Genomic DNA, 23,725 nt, shown 5'->3' on the forward strand with positions numbered 1-23,725 from the left:
ACACATCATCAGGGAATTCTGAAGGGTAATGCGGCACTGCAAAGGTGACTGTTGCTGTTGGCCTGCCTTTGAGTTCACCTTTAGTATCTAGAGTCAAGGGGATACAGAGCCCTTGTGAATGAATTCTGACCTCTCTGGCCACTACAGATTCAAAGGCAGGTTGCCAGCCTCTTGAGAGTCCAACCAGTCATTACATCCTTCCTGAATCCCTTTGCAGGTTTTTTTTTCCTGGCATGCAGTCTTCCTTGTGTACAATAGCAGGCTAGGTACACAGGTGCACGCACACCCTCTGCCCCAGGACTGTGCACTTTGCAGCCTTTCTGGATGAAAAAACCTAGTCTAGAGTTGCATCCCTTGTGCTTCCATTTCCCATTCATCACATTTAGGCCAGGCCCCACCACACCAGATCAGGCCCACTGGCAAGATATGGCAAAGCCCGTGTGGCCCACAGTACCAAAAGGTTGGGCACCATTTGCTTCAAACCAAGGATTCATAGGCACTGTGGAGGGAAACTAAGAATCTTACTCTGAAAGGAGTCTCTTGGTTTGGCCTTAGACCCAAGATTGAGACCTTTGATGCAGCACTGAATACCCACTGCCTAAGGTCCACACCGACCCTCATCAGCCTCAACAATGTCAGTCAATATGGATGCTGACAAAGTCAATACCAAACAAGTCCCCTCAGAATTCATGGTCAGGAGCAGACATAGAAAGTCACTGACCTTGTCTCTGGTGATCAGTCCACAGCCAAACCCCATCACCTACCAAGTTCCAGAAGGAACAAGAAGGGTTCTGGGCCCGAGAGCCCCCAAGGGTGAGAGCTGAGGAACAGATGCCCTAACTGCAGTGCCAGTGAATGCCTCAAAGAGCATGTGTCCCACAGGATTTACCATGGACCTCAAAGAGGCTCAAAGCAAGACACTGGCTGGTCTAAATGAGGATTCTGCAGGGCTGTCCTAAGCAGGTTTCATTTCAAATTAGTTCATTTTTTTATATTCTTCTTCATATCAGTGAAAATACCTTTAGCAACAAGAAGGTTGAGAATTCATTCCATTTTTAAACCACTGTATACAGAAGAGAGAGGATCAGCTCTTATTGAGCAAGCTTTGCTCCATGAACTGAGTTTTTTGTCAGGCCTGGGACAGGTGGCTTGTATCTGTGGATTCAAAAGGTTAAATATAGTGGTTCTCCTGAGTTGTAAACAGAGTTGCAAACAAAAGACCTTGGTATTAGCTTTATTTTACTGGTCTTTACCCTCACCCAGCAGGCAGTGACTTGCTGGAATTGCTGGGAGAAGAATTTTAAACAGATGAAGAACTTTAAACTGAATAGATTACCGTTCTGCAAAGGGCAAGAAGCATAGCCTGATTATTATACACACTGCTTCACTGAGCCTCAGATGGTACATACCCATGTTCCAGTCACTTAGCAGCCAATGTCAAATGTGACTCCTCCTTGAGCTCTCTTGGTTGAGAGAAGTGTGCAAATAAGACTCCATCAGCTTTAGCTTTGGCCCCCATCTGTTTGACTTACAGAAGAACTCTCTCAGCAACTTTTGCTTTTAATATGTTTATTAAGAAAATAAATAGTACTTCCCAATATGTGGTAGTTGCTATCCTGACAGCAACAATGGAATAGAATAAGGATTTCAGAGCGGGCGTGTCTACATGAGACGCCTAAACGCGCAGTAGCTTAGCTTACTGCGCAGTAAGTGCACACATCTACATGTACACGCACTTACTGCATAGTAAAAATCCTTAATTGTGAGTAAATTTGCTACCTACAGATGCAGGTAGCAGATTTATGCAGGATTAGTTACTGCACAATAATGAACGTGTAGACATGACCCAGGAGCAGGTTTGCTCCCAGGTCTGCCCTGCCACTAGGGGGCTGGCCTCAGGCTAGCCGCAGGGTTCCAGGCTAGAAGTCTCTCCTGCCCCAAGGCTGGGCTGCCTCTATGGCAGTCCTTGCCTCAGGCTTTAAAAGCCTACAGCAGGAGTGGGCAAAATACAGCCTGCAGGCCATTCTATCCAGCCCACAGGGCCCCTAAATATTAATTTTCTAAATTTTTTATCTGCCTTTGGGTGCCTGTCAAAAATGACAGGAGCCATTGGCAGTAAGATCCAGGGTGAGCTGGAGGCAGGACTAAGCCACAGCAGCTAGGCTGGCTCCTGCAGTCCTGGCAATGCAGTCAGGAACTACGTGGTGCCAGAGTGGCCGGCGGGCAGCGGGAAAGCAGGGAAATGGCTGCAGAAGATGGGGGGGAGCGGGGAAATGGCTGTGGAAGGTAGGGGGAAAGGGTTGTGAGTGAGCACATGAAGCACAGCAACAACTGGGCAGGAGCACGGGGCCCACACTCCTGCACCAGGGCCAGCACCAGCAGGGGCCCAGGGAGGGGTGGCAGGAGCACAGGGCCCAAGCTGGCAGGGGCTCTATGGAGTCAGGCTGGCTCCCCACTCTCCCTGCTGGTGCAGCCCAGCCTGGCTCCATAGAGCCCTTGTTGGCCCGCACCTCACCCTGGGTCCCAGCTAGTGCTGGCCCAGTACACTGTTGCAGGCCCCATGATCCTGCCCAGCTGTCTCTGCTCTCTGCGTACTCACTCAATGCTACACCCCCACCACCTGACACAGACAATTCCCTGTTTTCCTGCCCACAGCTGCCGCCACTCTGGCACTGTGTGGTTCCCAGCTACAGCACCAGGCTGCAGGACTCAGCAGGAACTGGCCTGGGCCCTGCAATTCTCAGCTGGCTCTGTGCAGTGCCAGCTGGGCCAGTCTGGTTCCTGCTGTGTCTTATGGTCTTGCCCATGCAGCTGGGGCGCGGTGCCAGAGTGGTGAGCGGGTGGTAGGGGGAGAGGAAAATGGGGAAGCAGCATGAGGAGGGCAGCAGTGGCAGATGGGAGGGGGAAGAGGCAGTGAGCAGGAGCATGGGGCCAATGCCAGTGCCCCAGGGCTAGGAGCGCTGACGGGGGCTCTGCCTGCTGTAGGGAGGCAGGCTATGGGCAAACCCTCCCCCTTCACGCATGCCACAACCCTCCCCAGCCATCCTCCCCTCAAACAGTCACAGTCCCCCACAAACACCACCTACACCCCACATACCCACACTCCCATGATCCCCCCACCCCACAACCACACACCCCCACACCTCCATGCCTATCCATCCCCCACACACACCCACACTCCACATACCTATACCCACTCACACCCTCCCACAATATACAAGAGTAAGACTTCATTTTAAGCTATTATATTATCACCTCTATGTATACTACACAAACACGTGTAAATCAGGACAATAATATTTTTTTAAATGAAATCAATGAATGTTGTAGTACTTGTTTGATTTTTAGAATATAATTTCGTATTGTTCTACTTCCAAGATGGCAAACTCCCTTGCTAAATGGAATACTTCCGGGGGAAAGGGGAGAGACTTCTGTCTCAAAGGTCAAGGCCTAGGGGGCTGGACTTCCAGTCCCAAGATGGCAACCAGGAGGTGGGGCACCTGTCAAGGGGCAGAGCTACCCTTGCAGCTCTCAATGGTTTGCCAAAACTTGGGAAATAGCCCTCCACCCAAAATAATTACCTGCCCCTGGTCTACAAGCTTTTAAGTCCTGGGGCACACATGCAGGGAGCCTGAGGGCACTCCAGGCCCGTGTCCCCCTGTACCAGCTTGCCTGCACTCCAGCGCCACTGCCTGGCACTGCAGTGCCACACGCTTGCTAGGTCCACGCCATCCAGGCCAGCAGGGTGCGCTGGGTGTTGCAGGCTGCTGTAGCCTCTGGCCAGGCCTGTCAGCCCCCAGACCCAGCTACAGCACAGCTTCTGGCCAGCAGGGCCAGCTCCACCTGCCTACAGTGCACCCCCAGCAGCCTGCCCTGAGCCTGTAGGTGCAGCAGGGCATTGCCTTTGCCACATGGCTGCCCGTCCTGTGCTGTGCCCCTGTACTGGGTGCTGCAGGCAGCTGCCCTGGCCCGGCAGCACTGGGACAACTGTGCAGGGGCCCAGAGAGCCAGCATGAGATCTCATATGGCATCCTCCTTGCCCAAACCCATGCCCTCCACCCAAGGCCTCAACTGGCCCAAGGAGGAGACTGGCAACCTTGTAGTGCGGTGGGGAGAGGTGGAGGTGCAGCGCCAGTTCGAGCAGGGAGGAAGCTCCAACGCACGCATCTATGAGGCAGTGTCAGGCCAAATGTAGGAACACAGGCACAACCTGTCAGTGCAGCAGTGCCACATAAAGGTCAAGGCCTTGCAGGCACAGTGGGTCACTGTGCCTAACCACAGTCATCAGTCCAGCAGTCCCCATGAGTCCATGCCCTTTATGCGGCAACTGTATGCCATACTTGTGCCCCAAGACCCAGGCTGCAGCTGTGCTGTCTACAGCAGCACGGGCGGCCTGCCCAAGCCCCTGCCTGGCAAAAGAGCGCCAGGCCAGGGCACTCAGGTGTTCCAGTGGCCCGTCCTGCTGAGCTCCCCAGCTGCCGTCTCCACCAGCAGCTTGGAGAGCCCTGGCCAGCACCTGCCTCGCCAGCTCCTCAGCCCTGGGCTTGGCCAGTGGCTGCCTGGGCCTGCCCACCCTACTTCTCATGGTCCTTGTGCACCCATGCACATCCAACCTCCGACTGGAGGCTGGTCAGCAAAAGGGCCCTGGTACAGAGTATCATATCAGAAAATTGTTGCAAACTCTCTGTTCCTTTAAGGCAGGGGTGTCCAACCTTTTTGAATGTGGGGCCGGATTATGAACTTTTTATCACCCAGTGGACTGGCGAGCCATATTCAAAGACCTCACAGGAAGCGGTATCACATCACCCCCCCTGCCCCCCCCCAAAATGGAAGTACAGTGTTTACTTTCATTTCCCATCGCAGCACCTCGGGCCTCAGAAAACAGCTGGGAAGGCCGCATGTTGGACAAGCCTGCTTTAAAGGAAGAAGCAGCCTAGTCAGGGAGCACTGCAAGCTAGGCAGGGCACCACAGCTGCAGGGCACCAGGCAACAGGCTAATGAAGCAATTAGCAGGCACCTGCCAGTGGTCTGCTAACCGGATGTAGGCAGGGCCCTGGGAGCTCAAAAGCCCAAGGCTGAGGCTGGCTCTGGTGGGGTTTTTTCTTCACCTAGAGATGTCTGACTGCCTGCTGCAATGCCTGCAGGAACAGTGGGGATCAGAGCTGACAACGAGCTCAGAATGTTGTAATAGTGAGTGAAGGCCTTCACTCTTAAAAGGGCAGGGGGCAATTTCCAATGTTTACGTTATGTTATAGCCCAGGGGCTTGCATTTATGTTGTTTATACTAGTGGTTTGGGTTGGGACTCTAGGGAAGGCTTACAGAGATCCCATTCGTGTCCATGAGGCATCTGATAACCTTGAGCCCTGCCAGGGGCAGGCTTAAGGCTCTAGTTAGTACTGAGCTGAGATCAGGCATAGCATGAGGCAGGGGCCAAGGGCCCGGCCCAAGAGACGGCACAGCCACGCAGGGGCCTGAGGCCCAGCAGCCAGGGGTCAGGTGACCAAAGGGACAAACGAGATTTGGATTTATTAACGATTTGGATGTGGGGGTGCAGAGCTCACTGGTCAAGTTCAAGGACGACACCAAGTTATGAGGAAGCGTGGTCATGCTTGAAGATAGGCTCCAGATACAGGCAGACCTAGACAGGCTAGCAAGTTGGGCGGATCAGAATCTGATGAAGTTCAATGTCGAGAAACGTAAAGTGATCCACCTCGGGACGAGCAAACCCCAACACACCTACAGGCTTGGTGGCACCAAACTGACTAGCACCACAAATTAAAGGGACCTAGGGATAATATACCACAGTAAGAATATGAGCTGGCAGTGTGATGCTGTAGCCAGTAGGGCAGATAATACTCTGGCATGCATCAATTGATGCATCTCCAGCAAAACCAAGGAGGTGATTCTTCCTCTCTACTCAGCACTGGTGAGATCACAGCTGGAGTACTGCATCCAGTTCTGAGGATTACACTTTAACAAGGACATGGACAAGCTTGAGAGAGTCCAAAGAAGAGCCACCCATATGATCAGAGTCTTACATGGCAAGCCATACAAGGAAAGGCTGAGGGATCTGGGACTCTTCAGCCTGAGGAAAAGAAGGCTGAAAAGGGACCTGGTAGCAGCTTACCACTACCCTGGGGGAGTACATCAAGGGCTCAGTGAGCAACCATTCACCAGGGCACCCGAGAGGAAAACTCGGAGCAATGGCCACAAACTCCTGGAAGATCGATTCAGGATCAACATTAGGAAAGACTTCTTCATAGTCAAGGTGTCCAGACTTAAGCTCCCTCCAGAGGTAGTACAATCACCTACCCTGGAAATCTTCAAGAAGAGACCAGACAGTCACCTTGCTGGGGTCACCTGACCCCCAGTTATCTTTCCTGTTTGGTGCAGGGGGCTGGACCCGATGATCTTCCAAGGTCCTTTCCGGCCTTACAACCCATGAATCTATGAGAGCTAGAGCCTCAAAGCCAGGTCCAGTTCAGTGGGCCCAGGCTAAAAGGCCTACTGAGATTAAAGGGGCAGAGGTTGAGGAGGCCGAAGCCCCACACAGGTAACAACATTGCAGTAACACCCCTGCCACCTGGGGCATGGTAAAGAGGAGGATTTGGAGCCATGCAACTAGTCCTTAAGGCTTTGGGTTGACCGTAGAAGTCCAGAGAGAAGCCAAGGATCAGGAAGGACAAGTAGGGTACCAAGGACCCTAGGGGGGTTCAGTGGAACTGGGGCCATATAAAGGTCTGTGGGCAGCCTCCCTATCTATCATTATTCCACAAGGCATAACAGGCAAGACGGGAAGCCGCCTTAGGGGTGCAGTGGGGCATGGTCACAGAGCCTGCAGGGAATGTCATAGCCACCTCCCGGGACCCCAGAGTGCTGCAGTCTCACAAACAGCTTCTGTCTCATGGCTCCGCAGGTCCTGCAGCTGCCCGCAGGGGAGAGGCTGCCTTTCCCAGCCAGGATGCAGATTCAGGGTCACTGCTGCCCACAGTTGGTGCCCTGTGGATGTGCTGGCTCCACCAGAGGTAGACACAGGACTGCACTGTCCTCCTGCAACAGCTGGTGGCAGCATTCGAGGACCAGCTGGAGGACTCACAAGCCTGGCGGGCGGAGAATGCCACCTGTGAGAACACGCAGGACTGGGAGGATAGAGATCCAGGGTGAGTTCCTGGCCTGAGCCAGTGCAAGCCATGGACAACGACCACCAGGTGCTGGACACCGTTCTAGACCTGGCGATCATGTTCGTGCCGTCCACTGCCCAGCCCCCGACCCTAGTCCCACCTGTCCCCTGGCAGCTGCCCACCACCCAGCAGCAGGCCCCTGCTGGCCCTGGACACCAACTGCTGAAGGGGAAGCCACTTGCGTCAGGGAACCAGTAGCTACCGTTGACCTTGGGCAAGCCCCCTACCTGCCACACTTGCCACAGTGTCCACACCCACAGAGGAAGGACCAGAGCCCAGGGTGCTGGTTGCCCCCACCCCATGGTCCCCCACCCCAGGACAGTCCACAAAGTACGTTGTAACTAGTTTTCATAGGGAAGGTTTTTTATTGTTCGTGGTGGGAGTTGGGTGGCAGAGGGGCTCTGTTTGAGGGGGGAGGGGGTTTCTGTTTGTTGCAGGGCGGGGGACTTTGTTTGATGTGAGGGGAATAAAAACTTGTTCTTCTGAGATGTGTCTGCAGTGAGCATGATGCTGGGGGTGGGGAGTGGCATGGGTGACAGTGCAGGAAGTCTGCTGGAGGAGGTGGTCAGCCAGGACCTCCTGCACCCAGTGTCCTGGCCCCTGTTGGCTGGTGTGCAGCTTGCCCAAGGCCTAAGCTGTGGGGACCCACTGGTGTCACTGCCGCCACAGATGGTGCTCCCGCTGCCAGGCACCCTTCGCCTGCCATACCTCCTCTGCCCAGGCCTTGTGAAACAGCTCTCCCTGGGCCTCACAGATGTTATGCAGCATACAGGCTGCAACGATGACCCAGGGGAGGTTCTCCTCAGCGAACTCAAGGTGGGCAGTGAAAAGAGTGCCAGTGTCACTTGAAATAGCTGAAGGTGCATTCCGCCACAGTGTAGGCAACAGTCAAAGTGGGCCTAGCAGGGGTCCAGGCAGCCAGTGGAGGGCTACATGAGCCAAGGCAAGAGCAGGGAGGCAGAGTCCCTAATGAGGAGGGGCGAGACGGCCAAAGTGCACAGTTGCAGGTCCACCTCTCCCCCCTCCAGGCCTGGCAGGCCAGAGTTCCAGAACACATGGGCATCATGAGCACTCCCTGCCCAGTAGGCACTCAAGCCCACAAAGGCTCCATGGTGGCCACAACAGCCTGGAGCACCAAACCCTCCACCTGTAATAGGGACAGTCCCCATAGGGTGGACAGGTGATGAGGATGTGGGTCCCCATCCCGGGCCCCGATGCACTGAGTTCCCCAGGGCACAGAACCCCAATGCCACCACCTGGGTGATGTGCATGCAGACAGAGCTCAGATCAAGTACATGTGATGAAGTTGGAGATTAAGTTCAGAGTAGGGAGAATGTTAGTCATGTTTACACAGAGGAACATGAATGCATTGTGTGCAAACCCACAATTAAAAGCACAGCACTGACTGCTATAGGGATAATGTTCTGGGTTGACTATGACACTTCTGGGTAAAATATGTTACCTGCAGAAACAAAACTTAGATGTATAGAAAGGAGAATGGACTGGTCAAAGAGTTGTAATATTGGTATCAACCTTTATTCAACATGAAGCTTTATGGCTAAAGTAGATGATCCTTTTAGGGATAATCTAAGGAACAGGAAGGTATGGGTTAAACACACTGCTGCAGGTTCATGCCTGGTGCCCAATGACCTACAGCCCAAGCCTTCTGAAAATAAACTGGGAAATCCAAGAAAGTACATTCTTGACTGGCACTTGACTTTGCTTAGTATAAAACGCATACTTGAAAGATCACAGATAAGACAAGTCAGGCATCAATTGCTTGTAAAACATCAGAGTGCTTGTCGTATAAAGTATAGAATCCCTGTTTCACATAGCCCATAGTCCAGGACTGAAACACAGACACAGCCTGAATCAAAATAGCACTCTCATTGTTATATCCATCACCCAGGATATACAAGTCTTGCTCCCACAGCCACCAAGCTTTGGCAGCTTCAGAAGGTATACTATTGGGATACCAAATAGGCCAATTAAATTAAGGTTTACTTTGTCAGTCCTGGGTCACAGTGGAATATGCAGGGCAGCTTGAAATGATTTGTATTGTTCTTCCCACAGTTATCATTTTTTAAATTTCCATCCTCCTTGTAACTTTTATGCATAGAGCTAGGGATTGAAGGGGATGAGGTTTAAGACATGTGAGGTGACAGTCCTACTCTACTCAACGGTGATCAGGCCTCGTCTAGAGTACTGTGAGTAGTTCTGGGCTCCGTATTTTAAAAAGGACATGGAGAAGTTAGAGACAGGTCAAAGGCAGATACCAAGATTGATAAAGTGTTTAGAAGGCAGGCCATAAGAGAAGCTGAAATAAGCATGTTCAGCTTGCAGAAAAGGCCATTAAGAAGGGACACGACAGCAGTCTTCAAATATTTGAAGGGCTGCCATAAAGAACAGGGGGAGAAAACTCTCTCCTGCTGCAAAGTGTAGGACACTTCAACTTCTGGCTTCAATTTGCAGCAAAGTAGGTTTAGATTGAATATCAGGAAAAAAACTTCACTGTTGGAACAGTAATACTGCAGAAGAGGCAGGATAGGGAAGTTGTGGGATCTCCTTTACTGGAGGTTTTCAAGAAGAGATTGAATAAGCATTAGTCAGGGATGATTTAGGAGTTTTAACTCCTGGAGTGAGCTGTAAAGAGCACCAGCTGGAAGCCCAAGAGATCATGGCAGAGTAGGAAATATACTAAAAACAAAAACAAAAAAAACCAACCATGAGCTGCAGTTGAAACAGCCTGCCCTCCCAACTGACACCACCTATTGCCCAGAAAACCTTCCCGTGCAGAGTTTTTTCAAATAACCTATGCAAACTGTGGCTGAATTCAAAGCCCTCCACAGTCCCCACTTCTCTTGGGTGCAACACACAGCTTCACTCTCCCTTCTAGGACTGCTCTGCACTCACATTTGTACTTAGCAGCACCCCTATCACCTGCTGAAACAGCAGTTGGCTGAGTAACTCTGGCACATCAAGGCACCAAGGTTGGGAAGGTGGGAAGAGACAAATCAGTCAAATTCCACAACAGGCGAGAAAGCTACCAGGCTAAGAGTAACAGTTCAGGTGCTCCAGCAAAGGGAAAGGAAGCTCAGGGAAGTAGGGAATCTCTTCTTTTTGGGAAACCTCTTCCAAAACCTCTTATTTTGGAAATCTGAGCAGTCATTCTTAGAAATCACTAACAAACTGTGACTGCTAGGAGCTCACCTCGGTCTGTAGTAAGGCAAGGATAATATAGTGGCTTCCCATATGGCCACAGACTTTGCAGAACCCCAACTCTCCACTCTTCCACCAACATGCAATCACCCTCCAGTGCTCCCCAGCAGCAACACTGATCTGATGTTAGGAGAGAGACCTGTCTCCAAACTAAAGAGGGGTTTGTGCCACATGTCCAGACCTCAGGCATTAAAAAAACTACAAGCCTCTAGAACGGGGTGGGCAAAATGCAAGGCCATCCTATTGGGCCCGCAAGGCCCCTAAAAAATTTAGAAAATTAATATTTATCTGCCCTTAGTTCCTGTTAAAAATGACAGGAACCAGGGGCAGTAGGACCCAGGGGAAGCAACAGCAGAGCCCACCCAGACCCACCCCCAAGTCGGAAGCCCCAGCAGGTGGCTGCCCCGGTGTGGGAAGCTCAGGTAAGGGCGGTGGTGGGGACAGTGAAGGAGCCTGGGGAAAAGTGGCCCAGGAAAAAGCTGAGTGCAGGGAAAAGCTGCCCCTCCCCCGCCCCGTGGCCAGCAACCCACGTGGTGCTGCCTGTGCCTGCTCAGGACCCCTGCACGGGCTGCAGGTGGCTACAGCAGGGAGCGCCAGCCATGGGGCAGGGGAGGGGCCGCTTTTCCCACAGTCAGCTTTCCCCGGGCTCCTTCCCAGCATGGAGGAAAGCGACCCTTCCCGCGCTCCGTGGCTGGTGCTCCTTGCTGCAGCTGCTGGCAGCCCACACAGGGATGTCCTGAGCAGGCACAAGCAGCCCCAGGCAGGCTGCGAGTGGCTGCAGTGCAGGGCGCCAGCCACGGGACAGGCGAGGAGCCGCTCTTCCCCGTGCTCAACACCAGCTTGTAACCCGCCCCCACTGCCAGCTCCAGGCTTGCCCGTCAGGGCTGCACACGGCGGCAGCAGACACACCCCCTCTGCTTGCCGTGGCAGGCAGTGTTGGCTGCTGCTGCCCACCCAGAGCTCACGCCATGGTAGACTGCGGTGAGGCTGCCACTGCCGCTTCTGGGCTGCTCAGCACGCGAGCTCCAGGTGGGGAGCAGCAGCCAACACTGTCCGGCACGGCAAGCATGGGGAGGGGCGCAGCCTCAAAAGGCAAGCCCAGAGCCAGCGCAGGCTGGCAGTGGGGGCGGGTTACAAGCTGGTGCCGAGCGCGGGGAAAAGTAGCCCTTCTCCAGGGCCGGTGTCCTGCACTGCAGCCACTTGCAGCCTTCCTGGGGCTGCCTGTGCCTGCTCAGGACAGTCCCACATGGGCTGTGAGCAGCTGCAGCAGGGAAAGCGAGCCATGGGATGGGCAAGGAGACACTTTTCCCTGCGCTCAGCCAGCTCCTTCCCTGCCGGCGAGCAGAGTGCTGGGGCTGCACATTGTCCCCCACCTGTACCACAGGGCTGGGGGCACACTGGGAGTGAGCAGGTGCGGGAGCCAGCGGGAGCACAGGGCCTGCACCAGTGTCCCGAGGCCAGTGCCAGCGGGGCCCAGAGCAGGGTGGCAGGAGTGCAGGGTCCCAGCTGGCAGGGGCTCTATGGAGCTGGGCCAGCTCACCCCTCTCCCTGCTGGTGCAGCCCAGCCAGGCTCCACAGATCCATGCCAGCCTGTGCCCGCTTTGGGCCCCACCAGTGCTGGCCCCAGGACACTGGTCCCAAGACATTGGGACATTTGTAGTCAAAAGATGGTGACCAGGGGGCAGGGCACCTGTCAAGGGGAGGAGCTACCCATGCAGCCCTCAACAGCTTGCCAAAACTGGGTAAGCAGCCCTCCGCCCAAAAGAATTGCCCATCTGTGAACCATGCAGAGACAGCTAATAGGAGCCAATCCTGACCACCCCTCAAGCCTGAGAGGTGGATTTGTACTAAGTCTGCAGTCAGTCTCCTCACATTGGTCAGCTGAAGGAAGGGGAGTGGGAGCATGAAGGGGGATCATGGCTACAGAGGACGAGATTGACACCTATTTCCATTCACTGCAGGACCAGTCTTCCAGTATAGAGACCCCCCAGGAGAGACGCACAACAGAGGAGTGGCAGAAGGTGCCCACCAGAACCAGGGCTGCTAAAGCTAACATAGTGGAGGCTCCCCAGGTACAACTCAGGAACAGATACAAGGTCCTGGCAGCCTTGGAGAAGGACGAAGGGGATGCCTCCAGCAGGGACGGTGCCACTCCACGCATGACACAGACTGTGCAGAAGAAATGCCAGGTCCTCGTCATCGGGCATTCCATCCTAAGGGGAATGGAGGGTCTCATCTGCCGACCCAACTCCATGGCACACGAGGTCTGCTACATGCCTGGGGCTCGGATTCAGGATATCAGAGAGAGGATCCCAGCCTACGCTCAACCCTTGGATCAGTACCCCATGGTCCTTATCCATGTGGGAACAAATGACGCAGCCAGGGGCAACCCAGACCACATCATGAAGGACTTCAAGGCCTTGGGGGCCAAGCTCAAGGAGACAGGGGCACAGGTGGTATTCTCCTCTATTCTCCCAGTAAGTAGATACAGACAGCAACACAAGGCCTGCATCAGCAAGGTTAACCGGAAGCTACAGAGCTGATGCTTCCAGGCAGGCCTCGGGTCCCTGGACAACGACCCACGCTTTCACACAGGGGGCATGCTTGGGAGGAATGGGCTACATCTTTCCCCTAAAGGCAAGTGTGTCTTTTCTTTCAGTTTGGCTGATCTTGTACGGCGTGCTTTAAACTAACTTCACCGGGGGATGGGGCCACAGAAGGACATGAGAACACCTCCCAGCCGAAACAGGTGATATGCACAAGGAGTACCCAGGTAAGTGGCAGGGGTCCAGATAGTCCTAAGAATCAGGGGGTGGTGTATGTACCAATAAGAGGCCTTAAATGCCTCTACACTAATGCTCATTAGTATGGGGAATAAGCAGAAGGAACTCACCCTCCAGATAGCTAGTACAAACCCAGACATATAGTAGGGCTTACAGAAACCTGGTGGGATTCATCCCACGACTGGGAGGTAAGCATTAGGGGCTACAGACTATACAGGATGGATAGAACAGGGAGGAAAGGCAGGGGTGTGGCACTCTACGTCAAAGAGCAATAGTTCATCCTCAACTAACAGGATGGGGTCAGAGGAGGGGCAGACTGAAGTGCTCTGGGTCAGAATACAGGGGAGTCATGGGGAAAGGGACTTAACAGTGGGGGTCTACTACAGACCATCCAACCAAGGGGAAGACCTGGACCGCAAATTCTCGGGTCAGCTTGCAGAGGCAGTTAAGTCAAGGGATGTAGTCGTCATGGGTGATCTAAATTACCCGAACATCTGCTGGGAGGAGCAGTCAGCCAGGTCTGACTGCTCATGAAGGTTCCTTGCTGAGATACAGTACCTCCACCTAACCCAGGAGGTGCACAGTCCCACCAGGAATGCCCTGCTGGACCTGGTCCTGGCCACAGGTGATGACCTGGTAAGGGGACTCCAGGTTCTTGACCACCTGGGCAACAGTGATCATCACCTACTGGAATTCACCATCCAGCGCAGGGTGTCAAGGGCCTGCAGCAAGGCAGTAGCCCATGACTTTATGAGGGCCAACTTCAATGAGTTGAGGAGATTGGTAGGAGGGGCACTAGGGTCCTGGAGGGTAGGGGAATTGGTTGTCCAAGAAAAGTGGTCGTTCCTTAAGGAGACAATCCTCCGAGCCAAAGGGGTAATAGTCCCAATGAGAATCAAAGGGGGCAAGAGTGCTCAAAAGCCCCCCTGGCTCGCCAAAGGCATTCAGGAATGCCTGAAAGACAAAAAGGAGGCATACACCCCGTGGAAGGGAGGGGCTATCACCAAAGAGGAGTATACCTCCATCGCTCAGGTCTGTAAGGGGACTGTTAGGAAAGCTAAGGCAGATACAAAACTAGGGCTTTCATCAAGGACAACAAAAAGTCCTTTTTTAAATACATTTAGAGTATGAAGAAGGTACCGGGTAACGTGGGGCCCCTGTAGGATACGCTTGACAATCTGGTGGTTGCACCAAAGGAAAAGGCAGACCTTTTTAACAAATTCTTTGCCTCCATTTTTTTATGCAGGAACCAGGACATCTCCCCCACTGGGATTCAGGACAAACTCGGGAGAGACTCTGCCAGGCCAAGGTCAGGAAGGACCGAGTTAGGGAACTTCTGGAGGGGCTGGACATGTTCAAATCAGCAGGTCCAGATGCTCTCCACCCCAGGGTGCTGAGGGAATTGGCAGGGGTCAACGCAGGCCCCCTAACACAGCCTTACGAGCACTCATGGTGTTATGGCCAGGTGCCAGAAGACTGGAAGAAGAAATGTGGTCCCCATTTTCAAAAAAGGGAGGAGGGAGGACCCAGGCAACTATAGGCCCATTAGTCTTACTTTGATCCTGGGGAAGCTCTTTGAGAAAATTATCTAGGAGCACATCTGTGAAGGACCAGCAGGGGGATGATGCTCAGGGGCAACCAGCATGGGTTCATTAGGGGCAGGTCCTATCAGACCAACCTGATTGCCTTCTACGATCAGGTCACAAAATCATTGGACACATGTGTCGCGGTGGATGTAGTCTTTCTGGACTTCAGGAAGGCCTTTGACACTGTCTCCCGCCCCATTTTAATTAAAAAGCTAGGTGACTGTGGCATTGATGCCTACAGTCAGATGGATCGCAAATTGGCTGAGGGGCCACACCCAGAAAGTGGTGGTGGACGGGTCATATTCGACCTCGAGGGATGTGGGCAGTGGAGTCCCCCAGGGCTCGGTCCTTGGGCCTGTACTGTTCAATTTCTTTATTAGCGATTTGGACAAGGGGGTGAAAAGCACCCTATTTAAATTAGCTGACAACACCAAGATTTGGGGGTGAGGTGGGCATGCTAGAAGGGAGGGACAAGATACAACTGGACCTGGACAGGTTACAGGGATGGGAGAATGAGAATAGGATGGGATTCAACACTGACAAGTCAACCTAGTAATGGGTACTTTGCATCCATCTTTCATCAGTCCCATGGGATGCCCATGCCCACTACGGGTCAGGGAGGTCTGGGTGAGGGAGATCCCCTGCCCTCCATCAATGCTGACCTTGTGAAGGAACACCTTGACAGGCTGGATACCTTCAAGTCAGCTGGCCCTGACAATCTACACCCCAGGGTACTCAAGCAGCTGGCGAGCATCATAGCCCAGCCTCTGGCACGGATCTTTGAAAACTCCTGGCGCTCTGGTATAGTGCCCGAAGACTGGAAGAAGGCCAATGCGGTGCCTATCTTCAAGAAAGGGAGGAAAGTGGATCCAGCTAACTATAGGCCCATCAGCCTGACTTCTATCCCGGGGAAGAGAAGACTTCTATCCTTCACAAGAGAAGGCTGAGAGGGGACCTGGTGGTCGTCTACAAACTTACTAGGGGGGACCAGCGGGGAATGGGAGAGACCCTGTTCCCCCGAGCACCTCCCAGAGTAACAAGGAATAACGGCCATAAGTTGTTTCAGAGTAGGTTCAGGCTGGACATTAGAAGGCACTACTTCACAGTCAGAGCGGCTAGGATCTGGAACCAACTTCCAAGGGAAGTGGTGCTGGCTCCTACCTTGGGGGTTTTTAAGAGGAGGCTTGATAGTTACCTAGCTGGGGTCATATGAGCCCAGTATTCATTCCTGCCCAGGGCAGGGGGTTGGACTTGATGATCTACTTAGGTCCCTTCCAACCCTACATCTATGAAACTATGAAACTGAAAAGGAGGCGGGTTAGGGAGATTTAGCCCACAGAAAACTGAACAGTGTGAAGGGACTCAGCTCCATGGAACTGTCTGTTCCTTATGGAGGGTTCATAGATTCATAGATTATACAGTTGGAAGGGACCCAACGGATCATAGTGTCTGACCCCCTACCGCTGGCAGGAAAGAGGACCAAGGTCAGCCAACCCCAGCCAAGTGATTGTCAAGCCTCCTCTTGAAGACCTCCAAGTTAGGTGATAGCACCACCACTCTTGCAAGCCCATTCCAGACTCTGGCCACCCTTATTGTAAAAAATGTCTTCCTAATGTCTAACCTAAATCTACTCTCCACTAGTTTGCACCCATTATTCCTAGTTACTCCCTAGGGTGCTCTGGTAAACAGCATATCCCCAATTCCCTACTTTCCTCCCCTGATAAATTTATAGGTGGCTACAAGGTCACCCCTCAGCCGTCTTTTATATAGGCTGAGGAGATCCAGATCTCTCAACCTCTCCTTGTAGGGTCTTCACGGAGACCATTAATCATGCGAGTGGCCCTCCTCTGAAGTGCAGCGCCCAAAACTGGACACAGTACTCCATCCTGACTAATGCTGCATAGAGGGGGAGCATCACCTCTCTCGATCTGTTGGTCATGCATCTGCTAATGCACAACAAGGTGCGATTGGCTTTGTTGATGGCCTCATTACACTGCCGGCTCATGTTCATCTTGGAGTCAACTATGAATCCAAGATCTCTCTCAGCCTCTAAGCAGCTGAGGAGGACATCCTCCAACCTGTAGGTGTGCTGGGGATTCCTCCGTCCTAGGTGGAGTACCTTACATTTATCTTTGCTGAACTGCATCCTATTTCATTCCGCCCATTGACCTAACCTGTCCAGGTCGGCCTGCATCTGCTCCCTGCCCTCTGATGTATTAACTTTGCCCCATAATTTGGCATTATCCATGAACTTGGAGAGGGTGCTCACCACACCCTCATCCAAATCGCTGATGAAGATATTTAATAACACCAGCCCAAGGACCGAGCCCTGCGGGACCCCACCGCCCACCTCCTTCCAGGCCGAGAACGACCCGTCCACCACCACTCTCTGGGTGCAGTCCCTAAGCTAGCTGGCCACCCACCTGACTGTGTAGGCATCCACTCCACAGCCCTTTAGCTTCCCTATGAGAATAGGATGTGAAACTATGTCGAAGGCCTTCCTAAAATCCAGGTTGATGACATCAGCCTCAGCTCCTGTGTCAAGGCAGTGTGTGACCTGGTCATAAGGTTCTCAGAGGTCAGTGCTGGAGACAAGACAGAGTGTGTGACAGCAGGACTAATTCATGCTGGTCTACCCCATGGCCAACATGTGGTCCCAAGAACAGCTGTGGAGGGAGCAGAACCCACTGGAAAACAGTTGGGGAGGGGGTCAGGACATAGCAAGGATGTAAATTCAGCAGCAGGAAGCAAGGCCTGGCTCATTCCTGTGTGTGGGAGAGGCTTGGGATGAGAGGTCAAATGTTAACAGCCTGAAAGGAGACAATAGGGATAACAGCACAACAGGAGGGACACCAGCCAGAGGAACAAGACACCAAGACAGTAAACCTGATCTGGCTCCAAGCTCTCTTCTGTGCCCACAGAAACAGTGCTGCAGAAGCTAATGCCAGGCATTAGCTTGGGACCATGACTTATTTAGATCTATGTGCCTAGCAGATAACAAATGAGGTGTCAAAGTTGCGGGGTAGGGAAGGTTAGGAGGGAAACCTACCTAACGGCTGTGAAGTCAGTGGCAGGAAGCACTACACCAGCACAAACTCAACAACACATTCCAGAGAAGTCGTGACTCAGATAAGCCCTGGTATTCACACACATGTGCACACATAGCACAGCTCCTCCTGGATACCAGTATTAGTGCTGCTGCCATCTGCTGGACAGGCGAGTTCAGAAAACATCACATCTGCAATGCATCCATTTGGAAAACAAAGTCATATATTTCAGACATCCCATTCTATCCTATGCAGAGTATAGGATCCCACTCCATTAGCCGTGCAAGCTTGGGGGTTCTCTTATATTCCCCCTTCAGCACAGGCTTGAGAGTCCAGACAGCACATCTTCCCCTTTACCTGACACAACTGGTTTCCCACATCTTGAACCAATGTGAAAATCACCGTCTCCTCAGCTTCCTTAATGACATCATGGGGGAATACATCCTTGACCACAAGCCAGTTAGCTGCTGCACAGCCTGGGTCCCTCCTTGCTTCTACATAAAGCTTTCCTCACCTATATAATTTCACACTAAAAGGCAACGGTATGATTGAATTTAAGAACCATTTTCCAGATCCAGACAACTGGTGTCATGTTAAATCATGTGGGAACCTAACTGACTCTTCCTTACATCAAGCCATCAACTGGAACAGGGACTAGGAGGTAGTTATTCAGTGGGCAAAATAATGGGAACTTTTTATAGGATTTTTACAATGTTATTAAAGTTAGAATTTACACAAAGCAAACCAGATGGAATGTCTACATTCCTCTGGTAATTTAGCCATGCAGAAATGTACCATGTCTGAAAATATGCTGCAGCATTTCATAAACACCCAACCCCAACCCTCCACCTCAAGTTGTCTGCCTGGTCAGTCCAACTTTATGTTTGCTCAGTACAGCAAGGATCAGGACCCCAAGCAGGCCTTTTTGGGCACTCTCTCAGTAAAAATAATGCCCATTCAGGCCAACAGGTCAGGATAGAATATGGAATAAAGGGTGAGCCATGAAGTGTTTTCTCAGCTACATAGAGAAGCCATTGTGCCACAACTCCTCAGCCAGATGCAGGAACAATGGGAAACAAACGTTTCAGTGCATCTTCCTCTCAGGTTGCTATGCTACTGTAACAGTGAGCAAAAGTAAGTTACACTCCTTCTGCTGGTGCAGACCACTATATAACGACCACTGCCAGCATGCATAAAAGCCATACACACATACACCTTAATAAGAATTGCTTTCCATTTCTAAGGTAGTAAAAGAAGAGAGACTTGTGCTGTACTCACGGGGATTGTTCTGTTCCCCTGAAATCAATATGCCTGCTGCTTCCATCCTCACACTCAGAGACTCCCATCTCTAAACACTGCAAAAAAAATGCAGCACACTAAAAACACCAAACCAGAAGCACAACATTCAGGTGCCACATGGCAGCAAGGACCTTCCTCCACAAAAGCAGCCAAAAAGGCATCTCACCATAGGGAGATGTGGCTTAGAAGCAGAAGTAGCCCCAGCACCTCCTGCTCTGGTGCTCACAAGAGGGAAGAGGGCTAGGAACAAGTCATTTCATTTGGAGCTTCTTTAGCCCCAAGTTCCTGTGTGCTATCCTTCTCTCCGTCACAATCTCTGGCTCACCAATATCCTTACAGTTGGAATAAAATGAAGGTTGCCAATGAATCCTTCAGAGGATGGCCACAGCCCTTAGCTCACACTAACCACATACCAATTCCTGTCATCCAGCTGGTAACTTGGGGGTTGAGGAGAGTGTATTTTTAAACAGATATTCAATCTTCATCTAAAGAGAGTGAGTGCTGAAAACTGCTCCTTCCTAGGTAAGTTGTTTCAACAGTTAATTGCCTTCATTGTTAAAAACCTGCATGTGAACTCCAAGATGAAATGATCTAGCTTCAGCTTCCAGGCACTGGATCATGGCATGATTTTGTCTTTCAGACTGAAAAGCCAGCAACTATCAGAAACATCTTCTCTATGGAGGTACCCACAGGCTGTGAAATGTTAAGGATAGCCGTTCTTTAAAACTTAAGAGCAGCATACACTCAAAAGCCCCACATGCACTCAAAAGTCACAACTACTGAAAACACCACCTCTGCACTGAACATGTGCCTTATTTATACAGCTCCATGAATAACCACTGCACTTTGAAGACTGATGCACAACATGTCAGTTTTCTCCTACTTCCCCCAGGAACCCATAGTTTCAGGCTGATCATGGCAAGGCACACAGTGACACATGTTAGGAGACAAAGAGGGTCTCATTTTTCAGGATTTCTCCTTTTTTAAGAACCCTATGTTCATCACTATGAAGCTGCCTTATTCAAAGCTAAAGTGCACTGTTATTGTCTGTGTCAGCATTCAGCTAAAAGCTCTAAAGCAATTAAGATATCCAAGAGATTAATCAACAAGCTAGCTTGGCCTGGGCTGGGCCAGTTGGCTAGAGGCACTGCTGACTAGGATTTAAACTTTGTATGCAGTACTACAGACACACAGGCTAGGGACAGACATTCAAAAAGCCTGAGCCTGAATTGATTTAGTCTTTTCAGGTTACTCTAACTTGCAGAGAGTGAACTGGTTTGCAGGTGGATAGCCATTTAGCACATGCCTGCAGTGGCTCAAGCCAGAAGCCCAAGGGCACTAAAGCAGCCCTCCCTTCCACAGGAAAGCTGAGGAGAGGGAACATGGGGCAGGCCTGCCCCAGCAGCTCCCTGACACCTGGGATTCCTGGCACACAGGGCTACCCAGGCCCAGAAGGAAACTCTTCCCCCTCCTCCCTCTCCCCCACCTCCGCAGGCCCGGAAGGAGAGCCCTGTTCAGTGCTGGGGGGGCTCTTTATCCTCCTCCTCCCCACCCCCTGTGGTGGGGTGGCGAGGGGGGCTCTGTGAGGGTGCCTGGCCCCAGAGGGTCATCCCCCCCCCCCCAAGGGACTCTTCCCCCATTTTTCCCCCATCGCTGCAGGCAGAGACAACCCAACCAGGGTGTGGGGTGTGGGGCCCAGGGCAAATCAGCCTGTGTGGGGCCCAATCCCTAGACACAAGGAAAATGGCAGCGGATTCAGTGGCTGTGCAGGGGGGAAAGCAGCCAAATATGAAATCAGCAGCAGGACAGTCACCACACTGCTCCATCTGGCTCTGCAGGACCCCCGAAAGTGCAGGGCCCAGGGCGGTCGCCCCCATTTGCCACCCCCCCCCAGGGACGGCCCTGGCTGCAGGATGGCGAGGAGGGGCTCAATGGGATGCTGTCCAGACCCAGAGGGGGACTCTTCCCCCACACTCCTCCCCCCCGCCCCCAGGCAAGGGAGGCTCTGTTCAATGCTGCGGGGAACTCTTCCCCCTCTTCTTCATCTCCCAAAGGGACAGCGAGAGCAAGAAGCTCAGCTGGGCAGGGTGTGGGTGTGTGAGAGAGGAAGGTGTAGGGACCCCCACACTCCCCCCACAATGTGCAGTCCCTACTGCCTGGCAGCAGCAGCAGGCAGGGAGGTCAGGGCGCTCGTGCCTGGCCAAGGGAAGGAGGAGGAAGAGTCCCCATCCAGTGCCTTACAGAGTCCCCCTCCCCACCCTGGGAGGAAGAGGGGGAAGAGTCCTCACCCCAGCACGGAACAGAGCCTCCCTCCCCAACTTGCGGGACAACCTACCCAACATGGCCCTGTTAAGGTGAAGGGGGCAGGGAGAAGGATTAATTCCTCCCTCCATCCTTTCCCTGCGGCCACAGTCTGCCAGCTCCAGGGACCATCACTGCAGCCTCCTCCCCTCTGCTTCCCAGCAGACAGGCTGATTCTGGCTGTGGTGGGGGAAGAGGGGAAGAAGGGAAGAATCAACTCCCTCCCTGCCCACTTTGCCTTAACAGGGCCAAGCTAACAGGTGTCTCTGCTAGGGCTGATCCCTGCTCTGGCAAGAGAGCACAGGGGCAGGGTCAGCCCTGCTGTGGAGGAGAAAGCCCCGCCCTCCCCAGCTCAGAGAGCATGCCAGGATGCTGGGGGAGTCTGGTTTATCTTAAACCAGGAAGGAGTCTGGGACAGACATTGCATAAACCAGTTTGAGTCAAATCAGTTAAGTGTGATACTACATTCAACCAGGTTTATCTCAAACCAATTTTGGCCATTTTGAAACTGGTTTATGTGCACTGAACATCTGTTCTGCTATAGATTTAAACCAGTTTCTGATCACTTAAACCAGTTTATGTGTAATGTCTGTCCCTAGCCACAGGGTGCTGCATGGAAATTAAACATCCCTTGCTCTGCAGAGCTCTGTCCCAGGAAGGTAGGCTGTAACCTCCACCTCACATTAGATAAGAAGGGAGGAAGCTCCACAAGGCAGGGATAGGAAGTTGCCCAAATTCAAGGTGTCCATCATGCTGCTTCCTGGTTTTAGTTTGACTGTAGGGTATGTCAGGGGAAGGTGCCTGGGCAGCAAGATCCAGGGATGGAAGTGGGAACAGCTTTGTGTTTACTTTAGTACAAAGACTCTTTCACAAGCTAGGTGCAATGGACAGGCTCAAAGCTCTTCTTTAACTTAGTCACCAGAGTGAAGCTGGGTTTTGCTATACCTCCTCTGGAGCAATCCCAAGATCAGCATGAAGAAATAAGACCAGCTCATTTGCTTTTACTCTATACCCCCAACCCCTTGTGCTGAAAAGATATCAAATGGTCACTGTTAGAGGCCAGAGCCATGCCCAGCAGCACACTCAAGACAGAGCACTGAGCACATCCCTGGACACACTCCTAAAAACGTCACTTTTCACTGCAAGCAGTGTGCATGGAACAGGAGGACATGGGCAGAGCTTTCTTCTCAGCTGTGGCTTCAGATTCCTGCAAAGGAACTGCAGCCAAACCCAATGTTCACAGAATCATAGAAAAGTAGGCTGGAAGGGACCTTTTAAGATCATCTAGTCCAGGGGCTGACAAAATATGACCCATGGGCCAGATCCAGACCACCAAACAATTTCATCTGGCCTGTGGGCAGGCATCCACCAATTAATTGCATCCCACCTGGCCTGCGGCTGTCGCTGCTGTGCTTGCATGGAGCCCAAGTCTCACCCACTCCCACTGGGGCAGCACACTGCACTCCCACCCTCAGGGGGAGTGCAGTGCTCACTCCCCCTGAGGGAGTGAGTGCCCACACAGGGCAGAGCCCGGTCCTGGCCAGCACACAACTTCCAAGTGGGACCACTGCTGCTGCTGCTGCTAGGGCAACTGCTCAGCCCCCCCTTGTGTTCCTGCTGCAGTGCTCTGGGTAGCCGGTAGGGAAGCACCAAGGGGGTGGGGAGAAGCTGCAGCTGGGAAGGTATGCAGAGTCCAGATTGACCCAGTTCCATCACACTGGGCTCCCTGTGGCTCACATGTAGCTCCAGGGACTCACGCATCACTCAGGGGAAGCCCTATAAGGTAGAGCCAGAGGCTTTCACCACCCCCTGCTGCCACGTGCAGCTCCCAGAAGTGGCTGGAGCTGGAAGTGGCAGGGAGCCCCACTAGACGGAGTCCAGCCAGCTCTGCTCCCTGCTTCCTGGTGGAGTCCCACGACAAGCTTCATGTGGTGGCAGGGACTGAGGCAAAGCCACTGACTCCATCATGTAGGTCTCCCCCCTCACGTTTCTAGCCAGGTCCCAGGAGCTGCATGTGAGAAGCAAGGAGCCCTGAGCGACAGAGGCAGGCCATCCTGGCCCTGCCCATGCCATCATGTATAGCTCCCAGAAGTGGCCAGACCTGCACACTGCCAGAAGGCTCCACCTGAGGGCCATGAGCACCCCAAGGGCCTGCCACTTGCTGCTGCCACCGCCAACAGGGGTTGTGCACCATGGGGGTGGCATTTGGGGGTGCCCCCACACACATACCCACACCATCCCTCACACTCCCCCACCCACCCACAACCACACCACTCTCCACACCCTGCCCAGACCCCGCACAGCCTCC

The 23,725-nt window shown here is 52.8% G+C and overlaps 1 protein-coding gene across 4 annotated transcripts in view; it reads right to left on the bottom strand.

Annotated features, from left to right (window-relative positions):
* PTK7 (protein tyrosine kinase 7 (inactive)) overlaps positions 1-23,725 on the bottom strand; it is a 188,245-nt gene that overhangs the window by 61,947 nt on the left and 102,573 nt on the right. Inside the window, exon 1 of one of the 4 annotated variants that reach the window (XM_059720358.1) lies at positions 19,096-19,156. The exons of the other annotated variants lie outside the window; for them this stretch is intronic. Within the exon in view, the coding sequence (XP_059576341.1) occupies positions 19,096-19,141 (46 nt within the window). The 5' untranslated portion in view covers positions 19,142-19,156. Of the gene's footprint in view, positions 1-19,095; positions 19,157-23,725 lie in introns of those variants that run through there. 4 annotated transcript variants of the gene reach the window in all.

This window comes from Alligator mississippiensis, chromosome 1 (genome assembly GCF_030867095.1).
Source record: "Alligator mississippiensis isolate rAllMis1 chromosome 1, rAllMis1, whole genome shotgun sequence".
In the NCBI taxonomy this organism is placed as follows: Eukaryota; Metazoa; Chordata; order Crocodylia; family Alligatoridae; genus Alligator; species Alligator mississippiensis.